Source organism: Tyto alba, unplaced genomic scaffold (genome assembly GCF_018691265.1).
Source record: "Tyto alba isolate M040663 unplaced genomic scaffold, T.alba_DEE_v4.0 Super-Scaffold_2, whole genome shotgun sequence".
Lineage (NCBI taxonomy): Eukaryota > Metazoa > Chordata > Aves > Strigiformes > Tytonidae > Tyto > Tyto alba.
The window spans coordinates 38,606,607-38,621,280 of record NW_024881282.1 but is presented as its reverse complement, the minus strand read 5'-3'; the positions used below and the strand labels follow the sequence as shown (position 1 = coordinate 38,621,280).

General features: G+C 35.6%; 1 protein-coding gene across 2 annotated transcripts in view; it reads left to right on the top strand.

Moving 5' to 3' along the window:
* The window catches only part of APAF1 (apoptotic peptidase activating factor 1), a 39,007-nt gene that overhangs the window by 22,461 nt on the left and 1,872 nt on the right, over nt 1–14,674 (top strand). For both annotated transcript variants that reach the window (XM_042792264.1, XM_042792265.1), the window contains exons 16-26: nt 1,283–1,408; nt 2,586–2,747; nt 3,057–3,185; nt 3,951–4,076; nt 4,930–5,049; nt 7,534–7,659; nt 8,027–8,152; nt 9,786–9,905; nt 10,231–10,356; nt 11,146–11,271; nt 11,722–11,868. In XM_042792264.1, coding sequence (XP_042648198.1) covers nt 1,283–1,408; nt 2,586–2,747; nt 3,057–3,185; nt 3,951–4,076; nt 4,930–5,049; nt 7,534–7,659; nt 8,027–8,152; nt 9,786–9,905; nt 10,231–10,356; nt 11,146–11,271; nt 11,722–11,868 — 1,434 coding nt within the window. The remainder of the gene's footprint in view (nt 1–1,282; nt 1,409–2,585; nt 2,748–3,056; nt 3,186–3,950; nt 4,077–4,929; nt 5,050–7,533; nt 7,660–8,026; nt 8,153–9,785; nt 9,906–10,230; nt 10,357–11,145; nt 11,272–11,721; nt 11,869–14,674) is intronic.

The following is a 14,674-nucleotide window of genomic DNA, read 5'->3' as shown; positions in this document are numbered from 1 at the left end:
TCAGAAGAATCAAGTAAGACCTAGACTGTGGGAATTGAGTGCAATTTCACAGTACAGCTAAGTCAATCATATAGTTAACTGGCACTGAAGATGCCCAGGCAGTATATTCTTGCCTTTGCTGCAGTGCATGTGCTAATCTTATTCTGCAGTGGTATGAGGTTTCAAGGAGCCAACTCAGCAAAAACCTCTGTTTGATGGGATTGGCTTTTTGCTCTTTTAGTTCCCTGTAGTGGCTCAGTTACCCAGTTCCAGTGCAGGAGAACTGTTGGGAGTAAACAGCAAGGAGTGAGATTGTTGGTGTGGGGGGACAACTGTTACTTCCAGCTGTAGCTAGCAGGATATGAGGTGTTTTAATTGTAACGTGAAGTCATCTGAAGACTTCTTGCAAGAGCTTGTGTTTGTGTATACTGGAGGTAAAATAGAGTTACAATCTCATGCCGAGGTGGAAGGAGACGGCTTTCCTGCTGACCTCCTGGATATCTCAGGAGATGCGTTTGCTGTTTGTGACTGACACTTTGGAACATGTGGATTTAGAGGGGACTTCTTTAAAATATGGTTAAGATTTCAGACAGTGTTTGGCACTTCCTATAGTAAAGAAGAACAGAACTGAAGTGTGCACAATAATCTGAAGGGCCGTTGTTTTTTTTTTTTTCAGAGAACGCTGTACAAGTGACTGTTCTCTCACTTGAACACTCAAATGCATGATTTTTTTTATTTTTCATTTTATATAGGAGAAAGGGAAGAAATTTGGAAATAGAGGAAGTGTGGGCTATAGGCTTGGAAAACAGTGTGTGTGAGAGGGGTGGGGAGGAGGAGCCCTAAACAAAAAAAAACCTATATGGAATGTTCTAACTTTGTTAGTGTGGATGTGGCAAGAATGATATTCAGACTGTCCAAGAACAACATGAGAGATTTAATTTTTGTTATTATGTGTAAGCTACGTAATTCTGAACTTCAAAATTGAAACAGAAAGAGGCAAGAGGAAGCTTCTTTCTCAGTCTGAGAAAACTTTCATTAATTTTGTGCTGTTCGAGGGCCTTGTCTGCACCGTACAGAAAGTTTAACTAGTTCTGTATAATTCTGATGTTAATAGTTTTCATGCATGCTAGCAGATGGAGATAAATTGTGGTAGCCTGGGGCATAGCATCAAGTCCCTGAGCATGTGGGTAAAACAAAGGAAAAAAAAATGAGGTTGCCAGTGCATGATTTTGAGAAGAGCATGAACAAGCTGTCTTTGAATAATTCATTAATATGATGATATTTATATGTTTTTCTCATGCAGCTTTGGGATTTGAACAAAAAGTATTGTAGAAATACGATGATTGGTCATGAAAATTCTGTCAGTCACTGTAGATTTTCACCAAATGATGACTATGTTGCTAGCTGCTCAACAGATGGAACAGTAAAGGTACACAGTGTATTTGTAAATCAGCTGTTTGTTTTGATGATTTTTTTTTTAATATAAAATGCAAAATATGTATAAGAAAACATTGTGTCTGCATCACAAGCTTTAATGAATTAAATCCTGAAACAGTTGATTATTGGTCCCATTTTTAATGCAAGATTTTGAAATGGCTTGTCCAATACCAGGAAAAATGTTGGATGCCTGTAGTTCTAAATAAATGCTAGCTAGCCTCAGTTCAATTATTTCAAATTCTTTACTTTTCACCATCCTTTTCCCCACCCCACCCCACCCCCAATGTACTTTAAGAAGACTTGAGGGGGAGAGGGGAGTAAAACTTATAGGGTTTTGGTTGGTTGGTTTGTTTGTTTGTTTTTTTTGTTGTTTTTAAAATAGTAAGTCTATAGCTTAATTGAAATTTCTGTCATCTCTGAAAATGCATCATCAGTAAACATAAAAATGAAAAGCAGTTTCTCTGTGCCATTTTTCATGTATATACTAGAAGAAAACTGAGAGGTTTGTGTGTTTTTCCTCAGAATGTAAGTATTATTTTTATTGCCTTTGCAACAGAGCTATGATATTTCAGAATTGCCATTTTTAAAACACTGTTATCTTTCTATAGAGAATTGCTAAATCAGGAAAGAAGGGTTTCTGTAGCTCTTGTCATTCAGAAGGAAAATTCTACTGAATACTCTGTTCCCTCCACTAGAATTTTGCCAGGTCCCTCAGTGAAATTAAGGTGCAAAGCTAGATGCATACCAGTTTTCTCATGGTGAGTGGAATTCTAATAGAGTTGCAGAGAGGTATTTTTGGTTTTATTCTTTTGTTAAGTAGAAGTTGAGACAGCATTGTAGCTGGAATGATAGGAGGGAAAAATGCAGGGAGAGTTCTGTTACAGTGTAATCCTCTTTTTTGTGTTTCTTTCTGTTTTGGGGGTGGGGTTTTTTTGGTGTTTTGTTTTGTTTGGTTGTTTTTTTTTTTTTCCTTTTTGTCTAAGCTGTCCAGGCTGGTGAATATTTTAGTGCTTTTTCTTGACCAGGGAAGGTAACAAAGGCTTTTTTATATTCTACCTTCCACCCCTCTTCTTTCCTATAAGTGATTGGGAGTTATCTCTCCTCTGTTGTATTCTGTATCCACATTAGTAAAAAGAAGTTTTGTGTATTTCCTTTACTTTTTATTGCAGCTTTGGGAAGCACGCTCAGGAAATGAACTGAAAAGTATCGAGATAAAAGATTTCTTCAAAAACTCAGATGAGCAACCAGATGAAGTGGAAGTTTTAGTAAAATGTTGCTCTTGGTCCAGAAATGGTGACATGATTTTGGTGGTAGCTAAAAATAAACTTTTGGTGAGTACCTCACTTTAATAATTTTCTGGGGGTAGTATATTACAATGTAGGTAGAAATTATGATTAAAGATAAAATTCTTTTTTTTATCTTTAAATGTTTCAGATATAAATTGTGTTTTATCTTTAAATGTTTCAGATATAAATTGTGTGGTTTCAGGTGTGTGTAAAGTAAAAATCTGTGGGCAACAAACTTGCTGACTGAGAGAAATACCTTCTAAATTCAAGAATGTATGCTGTTGAGCATACAGGCTATTTGTCTGTAGTGAATTAATTCAGACTGGGTGCTAACTTATAATTATGTGTTCACAGCTTTTTGATGTTAAAACATGTGATTTGTTATCGCAAGTCATTGTCAGTCATCACAGTACAATCCAATATTGTGACTTTTGTCCTGGTGATGAGTTAGTAGCAGTTGCTTTGTCTCACTGTTCTGTTGAGGTAAGTGATTGTCTTTGCTATAGTATACCAGGAAAGACTACTAGTAATGCAAAATGTGACATTTGTCTTAATAGTTTCTTGTATGCAGAGGTAAACCAAATGTAGCTATTTTAGCAGGCTTTCAATGTGCTTCGTTGTTTTTAATTTTCATTCATTTCTGAAATGTAAAATATCAATTGGGAAATAACATTTTAAAGTTATACGTTCATTTTGGACAGTGGAACTCACTTTCATATAAAACAACTAGTCTACTAAATTTATTTAAAGTTACTGTTGTCACTCTCAGGAGTATTATGGAACTCAAACTGAACCAAGCCTCTCTCCTTCTATAAGCTGCTACAGAATGTGGCAACTCACTAAACCAGAATGAAACAGCTAGAACAACTTTGGGACTATCATGAACAGAGCAAGCCTGTACAGATAGCAGTTTTGGGGTTTTTTTTTTTGTTGTTTGGGTGGCTTTTCTGGTTTTGCAATCAGTGTGGTCAAGTTGAACTTGTATTTTTTTTTTTTAATAGTGTAAATGTTTTTGTTTCCCCCCCCCCTTTTAAAATTAATAGCAGTCAAAGAGGCTGCTGATTCAATTTCCCTGGCCATCGAAATGTGATAAGCAGGCACAGTTCTTGTTACATCTGAATTCAGAATGAGAAGTAAATAAAAACTAGAAGAAATAGTAATTAAGTATACTGCTTCTTGTGTTGCACTGTTTTCCCTGTAAATGCAATCTAAATCCATCTGAGTTCTTTTTTCATGTTTTTATTGTAGTTATGGAATATTAAATCTTTATCAAAAGTGGCATATTGCAGGGGACACATGAGCTGGGTTCACTGTGTGACATTTTCACCAGATGGAACTTTATTTCTAACATCATCTGATGACCAGACAATACGAGTAAGATAACGTCTTTAATTTTTGAAAAATATGAACTTGTATATATACTGTTAACTTAAGAAATTGTTTATTATAAAATTGTATATCATATATAATATGTATGTGATATATATTTATTATATATTTAGTATTTATGTTTATAGCCAATATACATTTAAATACTTGTTATAAAATTATTTAGATATACAGTAAAATGAGCTGGCTTTTTTACTTTATTTTCTGTTTATCTAAATTTACTCTATATCTATATGATTTTTTTAAGTCCAGTGGCTGTTCAAGAATAATTGTAACCTTCTATTTTGTTTTAGATTTTATCTGAATCGAGAATTTTGAAATTTTTTGAGGATCCTAGCGGACTTGATATTACTTTCTTTGTTAGATGTGTTTGCATGTTAATATTTAGGATAGATTCCTGTAGTTGTGTTGTCTCATTAAAACCTGTGAAAGTAGAAGTTACCAAAGTAACCTTTCCTATTCTAAGTTAACACTTATATTCTTGAAATTTTGAAAGCAATTGAAGTATAGAAATCTGAACTTCATATTCTTTGTAATGGGCTTTTAATGCACTTCTTTGGATTAGAAAGTTGTGGACTTTATAGCTATGACTCTAAACACAAGAGAGTCTACTAGTCAGCCTGGGAAACATTAGTTCTGTTTCATCTGTTGGAATCACTATTGTAATTGCACAACCTTCCCTAGTAAATAAAATATTAGGAGCATAATTTTCACTGATTAAAAAAAAAATCAGTGTTACTTGTAAGTTTGTAAGACTTTGGTTTGCAGGTACTCTTACTCAGCAAGTTTTATATTTTGTCCTTCAATAAAACTAATGAAATACTGTGTTATTCAACAGATTTGGGAAACAAAGAAGGTGTGCAAGTCTTCTGATGCTGTGCTAAAAAGTGAACTAGATGTTGTATTTCACAATGGTGAAGTGATGATTTTGGTAATTTACAATCAGAAGCATTTACATGTAAGCTCTATTTCTCCATATGTTAGTACATTTAAATGTTATCTGCAAATCTTGGTGGGAAGCAGAGGAAGCACTGAAAGAACTGTTTGTTCATGGCTTTCAACAGTTGAATCTGTAGCAGATGACTCTTAATGTATGATAACATTTTTATATGTAGAAACTCTGCCTAGTTTAGTAAGAAAAAAATGTAGTTTGGGGGGAAATTTCCACACTGATGTCAAAACAGAAGCTGGAGGCAGAGGAACAAAACTGTTTTCACTTCATGACTGGGGAGGCTGTGGACCCTCCAAGTGTCTTAGATATGCACAGCAATGTGTAATGCACGCGGCACGTATAGACCAGGTGTTACACAGCATGTGTACATAATGCATCAGAACTACTGTGTGATAGCTGAAGGAATCATCTCAAACTGGGGGAATGAAAGGTGTGAGCCCAGGTCTGCCTATAGCCTTAGGAGAGCATGGGGTCTTTTCTATCCTAAGGAAAATATTAATAGTGGATACACTCTTATTACTGTGGACCCCCCCCCTACATAGTAAGTACACCAACATTCAAAATAAATTCTTCCATTCCATGATAGCAAATGCATGCACAACTTTTTAATATTGTGATTCCCTACTACATCAAATAACATCAGTTGATAGGATTTTCCTTGAAGTGAAGGCAAGACAGTTCATCAGGATTATGCTTCTACTTGATTGTAACTATTTAAAGGCAGAAACACTTTCATATTTGTTGCAGAAAGCTGCTTATGCAAACCGATCGCTTGCTGACCTACAAAATGGGCAAGGCCATATCTTTGGCCATGAGGTAGCTATTTCAGGTGTTTAGCCTAAAGCAGCAGAATAGGAATGAACCTTGGTTCTGGACTGTGAAAGCTGTGAATTGTTAGTGCTGGATGTATAGGTAGGTGAGTGTTGAAATAGATTCTGCTGCCCTGCACTGAGGGACACTTTGCAGATAATCTTTTTGTGTAGGGTCATGTCCGACCTTCTAATTTGGCTGAAGGCAAACATGTGGCTATGGAATCCTGGCTAATCAGCATGACCATTGCCTTTGTTTCTAGTCCTAGAGATGCTCAGCTTTTCCTAGGCTGCTACTAGAATGAGAGCTTTCTTTGCAGAAACTTTTCTTCTTATTTACCCTGTACTTCCTGTTTCTTTCTTCCTGATTATTTTCTGTCCTTCTTTTGTCTGTCCTGTCAATATTATCTGTTTCTTACTTGCCTAAAAATCCTTAAGTGGAATGGTGGTGATACTTGAATAGTGGGGAATATAGATCTGGAAATAACTAAAGTGTGTCGAGTGGGGCCTTGGCAATAAAAATATTTCAGACTTTGAGCAAACAGAAAGCAATCAATGTTGAAACTAAAATTTATGTAAACAAATAATATGTGAGAAAAGAAAAGCTGCATCTGCTGCAGTGAAGAGATGGGGGAATCCACAGTGAATGGAGTTATACATATTCATGTGTGGGGAGCAGTTTAGGATAATTGCTACTTTTTAATCTTACTGAATTGTAAAATCTGTAGTGACTACTACATAATGGTGTAGTCTGGCTTTAATTTGAACTAGTAAACCTGACCTGTTTATTTATGATTAGTATATTTCTGTTGTAACTTTACTGGAACTATTTCCCAGAGAATCATGATGCTTAGCTTTTCTGCCCTAAATACAATATTCTGACATCCTGTAGAGATGCAGTCATGAGAGAACACACATGTAGAAAGGATAAATTTTTCACCCTTGCACAAGAAGAGAAATTGACTGAAAAGACAAATTGCAGTTAAGCATGTGTACTGTAATTTTTAACAATATATCTCTGCTATCATCTGTAAAAGTAGTTTTTCTTGCAGCCGTGATGTTTTAGCCTTTGTAATTTGTAATCTATCAGAATTGGGGTCCTAGTCGTCTTTTGATGTACAGTATGTTCATTCTTAAACACTTCACAGTGGTAGGTTTCTAAACTCAAACTTTGTTTGTAAATCATTGTATTCTAAAGAGGTCCCGTGTGTGTTGTCCTGCCCCCTCCCCCGGAATTGATTTAAGGGAAATACTGCGTTGAAATCTGGTGTGTTGCCTGTGCTAATAAGTTTAAAGTCAAGCTTAGAGGAAGCATTTAAAGTATTTTTAGCTCCATTTGGCATGAGCTGTATAATCTGGCTGGCAAGGTAAATTTGAGCGTGGAGCTCACTCTGTGGCTTTTGAAATTTGGGAGCAGTGTTTTGAGTTAGTTTTCTGTGGTCAGACAAACTTTAAAAAGTCTTCTAATATTGAGATGAGTTTCCTTCTGCAAGCTTGTCCCGTTCAGAGAGCATTCTATGAAGATAGTTACACTGACCTTCAAAGCAATTGGTTTATGAAAGTGATCCTTATAATTCAGTTTGAAACTGAAACAGTTCTCTTTAGCATTCTTAGTGCTGTATTACAATTTATTTAAGTTTAAATTTTAGAATATTGTAATAATTGACTTCCTATCTTGCAGCTTATCAATGGAAATACAGACAGTGTTATTATGCAGACAGCAGCTCAGGAATCCCTCATTTCCTGCTGTTGCTTGAGTGAAGATCTTAAATTTGCAGCTTTTGGACAGGAGAATGGAACAATAAAGGTATTAAATCCTAAATTTGATTTTTAAAATAGTAGGGAAACACCCTTCTTGGTGCTTTTTGTTTTTAAAGAAGTGTCATTTGAATGACTTTGTACACTAATATTCATCAACTTTTTTTTTTCTTTTTTTTTATGCATTTGTGAGTGATGCCTAAATGACAATAATTTAAAGGTAGTGCTAATAACATAGCTCTGAATTTAGTTTCACCAAGGACTAAGCTAATATGAATTTTTAGTTGTTCCAATCCATTGATTGAGGATCATGTATTTACAATCTTGTGTTACTTTAAAAAGAATTTGCATGGTCTTATCTTCATCTTCCTCAAGTATGTAAAATAAATATAGTTATTGCATTCTTCATTGTAAAGGTATTACAGTTGTTGAATGGGAAAGTTCTGAAGTCCCGGGAGGCCTACAGGACATCGGTGCAGCATTGTCAATTTACATCTGATTGTCAGACTCTTATTTCAAGTGCTCATGATCCAGTTATACAGGTTTGGAAGATATTTTAAAAGATTATGTTGTAACTTACAATTTATTTTAAAAGATCTTTTATACTATAGATAATATAAACTCAGTAAATGACTACTGTATTCTCTATTGCTTCACCTCGGGACAAGGGACTGTAGAAACTGTTAGCCTCTATTTATACCTTATGTGATAATGCATATTACACAGTTTATGTTTTTAATGCTGTGGATGATAGAAAGGCACCAACTCCTTTAAGATGGGTGAAAGAAACATTAATTTTCAGACAAGATAACTCAACAGTTCTGATTGCACAAGTGAAGGGTTTGGGATGTGACCCAGAACTGGTAGGTCTGTCAGTGGACTTGCTTACACCATCTGAAGGAATGAGGTGGAAAGGCCTGTCTGAGTGAGCTAGTGCATTCACCTAGTCCAGTACAGTGCTGAATACAGATACTAGCTAAAAGTAGAATGGCTGCACTAATATAGTCTCAAATTAATAAGCTCTACCTCTCAGCAAGGTAGATTGGCTCCAGAGAAGTATTCTGGTGTGTCTGTATTAGCATTTTAGCTCACCTCAGGGATGCGCTTTGAAGTGGATGACCTGGTTGTTTATGCTTGCTGTGCTTCAGTTTGCACTGCAGAGCAGTTGCTGACAGGATTCCTAAACTAGAGCACATGCTCCAATACCAGCGAGCATTCAGTCCACACAGCCAAACTTGAGCTGCTTTGAAGTAAAACCTCCAAAACACGTACGGGTGCTGGTCCCCAGCACTGTTTTTGCTCTACAAATCTGTTCCAACATCAGTGTTCTCCCAGCTTGCTGATAGAAGTGTGACCTCTGCAGCACCCCACTTCGGTGGTGGTTTCGATCCAAAGCCAGCTGGGGTGCCATCACTGTGGTCAGTTAAGCCGTACAGACAGCTCCCCGGTTTAGCAGCTTTTGGATACTTGCAGGTCTAGCATGGTTAGCTTTTCTTCTGGGTCCTCAGGTCCCTCTAGTGGACAGTGCTTCGGTTAAACCTCCAGGATTGTCATCTGAACAGCTCTACTGTCTTTGATGCAGAAAACCTGTTAACGAGTTAATAGTTTTCAAATTGTTATTTATTAAACATCAAATTGATGCTTAATAGCTTCTCTAAAATAAAATGACACATTTCAGTTTTCAGCGAATTAATAATTGAATTAAAAATAAAAATGTCATTTTGTTATAAAAATGCAAAGCAAAATGACATTCCATGAAAAATACGCTTTAAAAATATAAAACAAAGGATTATTTAAGTATGGAAAATATGAGGTCTGCCAGATAATGGAAGTCTATTTGTTATAATAATAAAAGTTTTAAACTCTGAAACTTCTGGGGTGCTTAGAAAATTACTGGTTTGCTTTTTCTTTTTAAATTACCAGTGAATTCACTTTGAAAATCAGATTAGGTGTGTGTTATAGGGAACTCTCTCGTAGTCTGACTATTAAGTACTATGGCATGCTCAATCTTCAGCATCTCTACTGTGGATATCTCAATATCTAATGTTTTAATTAGTTACCAGCTCCATAAGAACTTTTAATCATTTCTGTGACTTAAAAATCACAGTTCATTATTCTTAACTTATGTTTATCATGAAATTTTTTTTTAAAAAAGTATTCCATCTTTATGATTAGGTATGGAATTGGCAGTTGAACGAATGTGTGTTTCTAAGAGGGCACAAGGAAGCAATCAAGGATTTTAGACTTCTGGAAAATTCAAAACTTCTTTCTTGGTCATTTGATGGAACTGTTAAGGTAAATAATATGCTGTGAATTGATAAATCACATAAAATACATTTTACTGTCTCTTCTAACATTTGGTATATCCTGTAGTTTGACATACATTTTATTGAATTGATCCTAAAGTGTAAGCTGACACTTAAGACACAAATTTGCATTTTCTATTTCTAGTAAGGTTTACACTCTTGTATTTTAACTATACCAATAAGTATTACAGAACATTGGCCCTATTAAAACTGTGTAGCTGAGTTTTATCTCATATATTGTTGTTCACAATGCAGGTGTTTTAACCTTTTTACAGTGTTACAAAGGTAACCGTTTTTTCCTGTATATTTGGTAGGTTTGGAATATCACTACTGGAAACACAGAAAAAGATTTTGCTTGCCATGGAGGTGCTGTTCTTTCCTGTGCTGTTTCACCTGATGGTTGTAAATTTTCATCTACTTCTGCTGACAAGACTGCAAAGGTTGGTTACTTTCTGTACAAAGATAAAAATGGTGCCTTATTTTTCCTGGAAGATATGCTATATTTTTTTTTATTCTGAGGTAACTGGTGATTATTTAAGTTATCCTGTTGTATTTCTAATACTAGATTTCCTGTATCTGTGAACATGTTTCTAAAGCTGTTACAGTCCTTCACATTTAATCTTCTATTTAACTTGAGGCTGTCCTGGTGACTTCTGTGCAAATAAAATGCACATTTAATGCACAAGTTTGTGCAGAACACTTTGTTTAGTTCTCTATATTGATTTGTTAATAGCCTAACATTGTTAATTTGGAAACCGAAGTTAAGAAAAATTTCGGAAACTTTCAGTGAAAGTGCTGTCCAAAGCTTCTGATACTTCTGTTCAGAAACAAGGTATGAAAAGATGTGAACTGTTTAAAAATCTAATGGGGCAGGCCCGGAATATTAGTGTCCCATTAGATTTTTGAAATACAGCTTTCAATTGATTGATGAATCCTTTTTCTATGAACAGTTTTAAAATTTCTTGTAAATGAAGCAGTTTCATTAAAGAGTGTACTCGAAGGAAAAAAATATTCTCACAATTGGTTCATTTGTATCAGATGCATTCTTGTGTGATTCAGATAATAAAAAGAAAACCAGACTCCAGTATAATACATACATAAATGCACACACATATATGCATAGATACAAAAAGTCTTATGTACTATTGAATACTAATGCCTTTTTAGAAAGAAGTCATAATTGTTTTTGAACTTACCTTTTTCACTCTTCTGTAATGTTTTCCATTTAGATATGGAGCTTTGAAAGTTCATCTGTTCTTCATGAGCTGAAAGGTCATGAAGCCTGTGTGCGATGCTGTACTTTCTCTCCTAATAACAAGTTATTGGCCACTGGAGATGACAAAGGAGAAATTAGGGTACTGCTTTAACCTTGCTGTTTATTTTATAATTCATTTGATAGTCAGTTCACAGAGAGGAGTTCTCATAGTTTGTGTTCTGCATGTCTAATTCGTTGGCATTGTTGTGAACATTGGGGAGTTGAAAATAGCAGAGTTTGCCACACGAGATGGTAGCTTATAACATATAGTTCTATGTGTGTTCTGTGAATGCTGAGGAACTGATTCACATGATCTATTAATAATTCTACTGTGAATTGTATGTATGATTAAGTCCTCCATATATGGTAGAGTTCTAAGAGGAGAATTCATTATCTGGATTATTCTGTCACTTCAAGTAGAATGCTTAATTACAAGAGGTTTTTTTCTCTAATACAGAAAAGTACATTTAATACATTTCAGCTTTCCTTACTTAAGAATTTTTTTTCCTTATTAAGTTTACTCATATATGTAATCTTCCCTCTCTTTTAGATTTGGGACATTTTAACAGGTTCATTACTTCACTTCTGTTCCCTGGTTACTGTAGATGAAGGAGAACCAACACATGGTGGTTGGGTAACAGACCTCTCATTTTCTCCTGACAGTAAAATGCTTGTGTCATCTGGAGGCTATCTTAAGGTAAGCCTTGAAATATTAAAATCTCCTAACATACCTAATTAAATGACAATACTCTAATAATTCTAAAGGAAAATGCAGACTAATTCAAAGAAACAAACCTGAAATGTTTTACTTAACACAAAGCTGCTCCATTTTCATGACTGTCTAGCACTTTTCTTCTCAAATCTGAAAGTGTCCTGAAAAGGTCTCTTAAGAATTCAGACTTCAGACTTGGAATTTGTTTTCAAACTCCATATATTCCATTTTTATTAGCTTCTGATTTTTACTAGCAATGTCCTTCATTACCATCTTTAATATTAAAGTTGCCAGTCATTTTTGTTTGCCTTAATATCCACTCAATTTCAGCAGCAATTGCATTCTTTATAATGAGCAGAAAAATGCTTTGTCAGGTTTGTTTTTTTTTTTTTTTAAAGATACTGAGTTTTAAATTATTTCATAAATAGAAGTTCAGAAAGAATTGCAAGTGATAATTTTCTGCCTTGAAAGACATTCTGTAAGTAATCTTTGGAAGAAGGCGTGTTGAAACTGAGGAAATCAGTCTTTTATTGGTTCAGACATCTGTGGAGCATATGATTTTTGGCAAGGGGAAGAGGAGTTCTTTCTTTCAGTCTGTGAATAGGTTCTTCATAATTGTAAATTTTTCATTAATTTGTTTTTTCTTTTCTCCTTCGTGCAATAGCTAATACCTTTTAGTAGAAACTGTGTGTGTGTATGTGAAATGACAGGCTGTGCAATTCTCATAGCACAGAGTGCTAGAGGTTAGTTGATGGTTGGTCAGTGTTTAGATGCTGGACATGCTACCAGACTAATTCTTTGAAGTCAGATAGTAACTATTTAACAGAGACCGTTGAATTTTCTAGTTTAGCATTCAAAACATCTTCTGCTGATACTCATTTCATATTAAAGAACAAGACATGCATCCTGTTTCTAGCTTCCTTCCCGTTTTGTCTTGTGGTTACACAGTATGGTGTTGTGGTGCTTCTTAGAGTCACAGAATGGTTTAGGATGTTAGGGACTTCTGGAACTCATCTAGTCCGACCCCCCTGCTAGAAGTAGTTTGCAGAATTAGGTAAAGTTATTTAGGGCTTTGCCCCATCAAGTTTTGTCCCCCACTCCAACTGGGGCACCTCTGGGCCCTGAGAGGAGGGTCTGACTCTGTTATCTGTAACCCTCTTTTTGGTAGTTGAAGACAGCAATTAGCTGCCTTCTCTTCAGGCTAAACAAATTTGGTGCTCTCTCTTCTCTGACATCTGTTCCAAGTGTCCAGCCATCTCAGTGACCATCTGCTGGACTTGCTCCAGTTTGTCAGTGTCTGTCTTGTACTAGGGTGGGGCTCAACACACAGTGACTGAACTGCTGTCTACTGTCTACTACTTCTTTAATCTAGCAGTCCACCCAGCTTGTCACCTACCTTGTATTCCACCCATCCAGTCTTTATATCTTCAGTTTGACTATAGAGACACTATAGGAGACCATGTTGAAGGCTTGGCTAAAGTCAAGGTTACATCCAAGGTCACATCCATTGCACTTGCTGTGCTGTTTGCAGAGCCACCATTATCGTCAACAGAAATCAATTGGGGGGATCAGCATGATTTACCTTTGGTAAATCTGTGCTAGTTGTTAATCATCACCTTCTTGACCTTCATATGACTTGAAATGGCTTCCAGAAAACTTGTTGCATAATAATCCCAGACATGGGAGTGAAGATTACTGGCCTACAGTTCCCAGCATCATCTTTGCCCGTTGTAAAAATGGGCATGGCACTTGCCTTTTTCCAGTCACTGGGACCAGATTAGTCACCATGTCTTCTCAAAGTATTGTATTTCTACCTTTTTTCTTTTTTTTTTTTTTTTCCAAGATCTATAGATGGATGTGTATGATGTGCATGAAAACACACACACAGGCACCCTTTTGCAGAGAGATGCTAGTCAGTGAAAGTCTAAAACATGTCAGAAGTCTGTAACAATAAAAACTGAACTGAGTTGGATTGTAGAGTTACGTGGAAAATACCTTTAAACAAATGAGTTATTTATAGATGAGGTGCATCCAGCTATGTACTGTTGAACTTGTTGTGTGGGTTATACCCTCTGGCCCAGCACCTGATCATTTATCTACCACCAAATGTTCAAGAGGTAATTACGATCTGTTTGGTATTTTTTTTTCCCCCCTGATCCTCCATTAAAGAACAGACACGTTAGAAAAGTGTTTTTAACCAGAACACTATAGCTCTATAGCTGCAAATCTGTGTTATGTACACAAGTGTAATGCTATATATTTCATGAGATGAGTAAGTTAAAAAGTAGTAATACCACCTGTTTTTATAGATGATCAAAGCTGAAGGTACTATGTTTTGATATTTTGCTACTGCACTCGAATGTTGCAAGAATAGAGGGTAGACTTCTTACTGGAACAATCAAGTAACAGCTTTGTGCTGGATTGTGTTCTGTTTTGCACTGGTCAATGTTTTTTCAGAGAAATGTGATATTTCAGTCTACATTCATGGGGTAATTTGATGGTTGAAGGTTTCTCTGTATCATTATTAGTGCATACTGAATATTTTAAAAGAAAATAATATATTTTATTCTCACTGAAAAAAGATCTGTCCTGCTAACAAAACTGCAAATGGTTTCAAATGCATAGATGATTGATCCTTTTGTGAGTCCAGCTAAGATTTTTTAATCCAGCTATAGTTTAAATTATATAGTCTGTCAGTTTGTTTCATATGTTTATGTGGTTATATAAAAATACATAATCTTACTGTTTATGTCAATTGATTGCATTTTTTTGATGGGTTGAGGGGCACTAC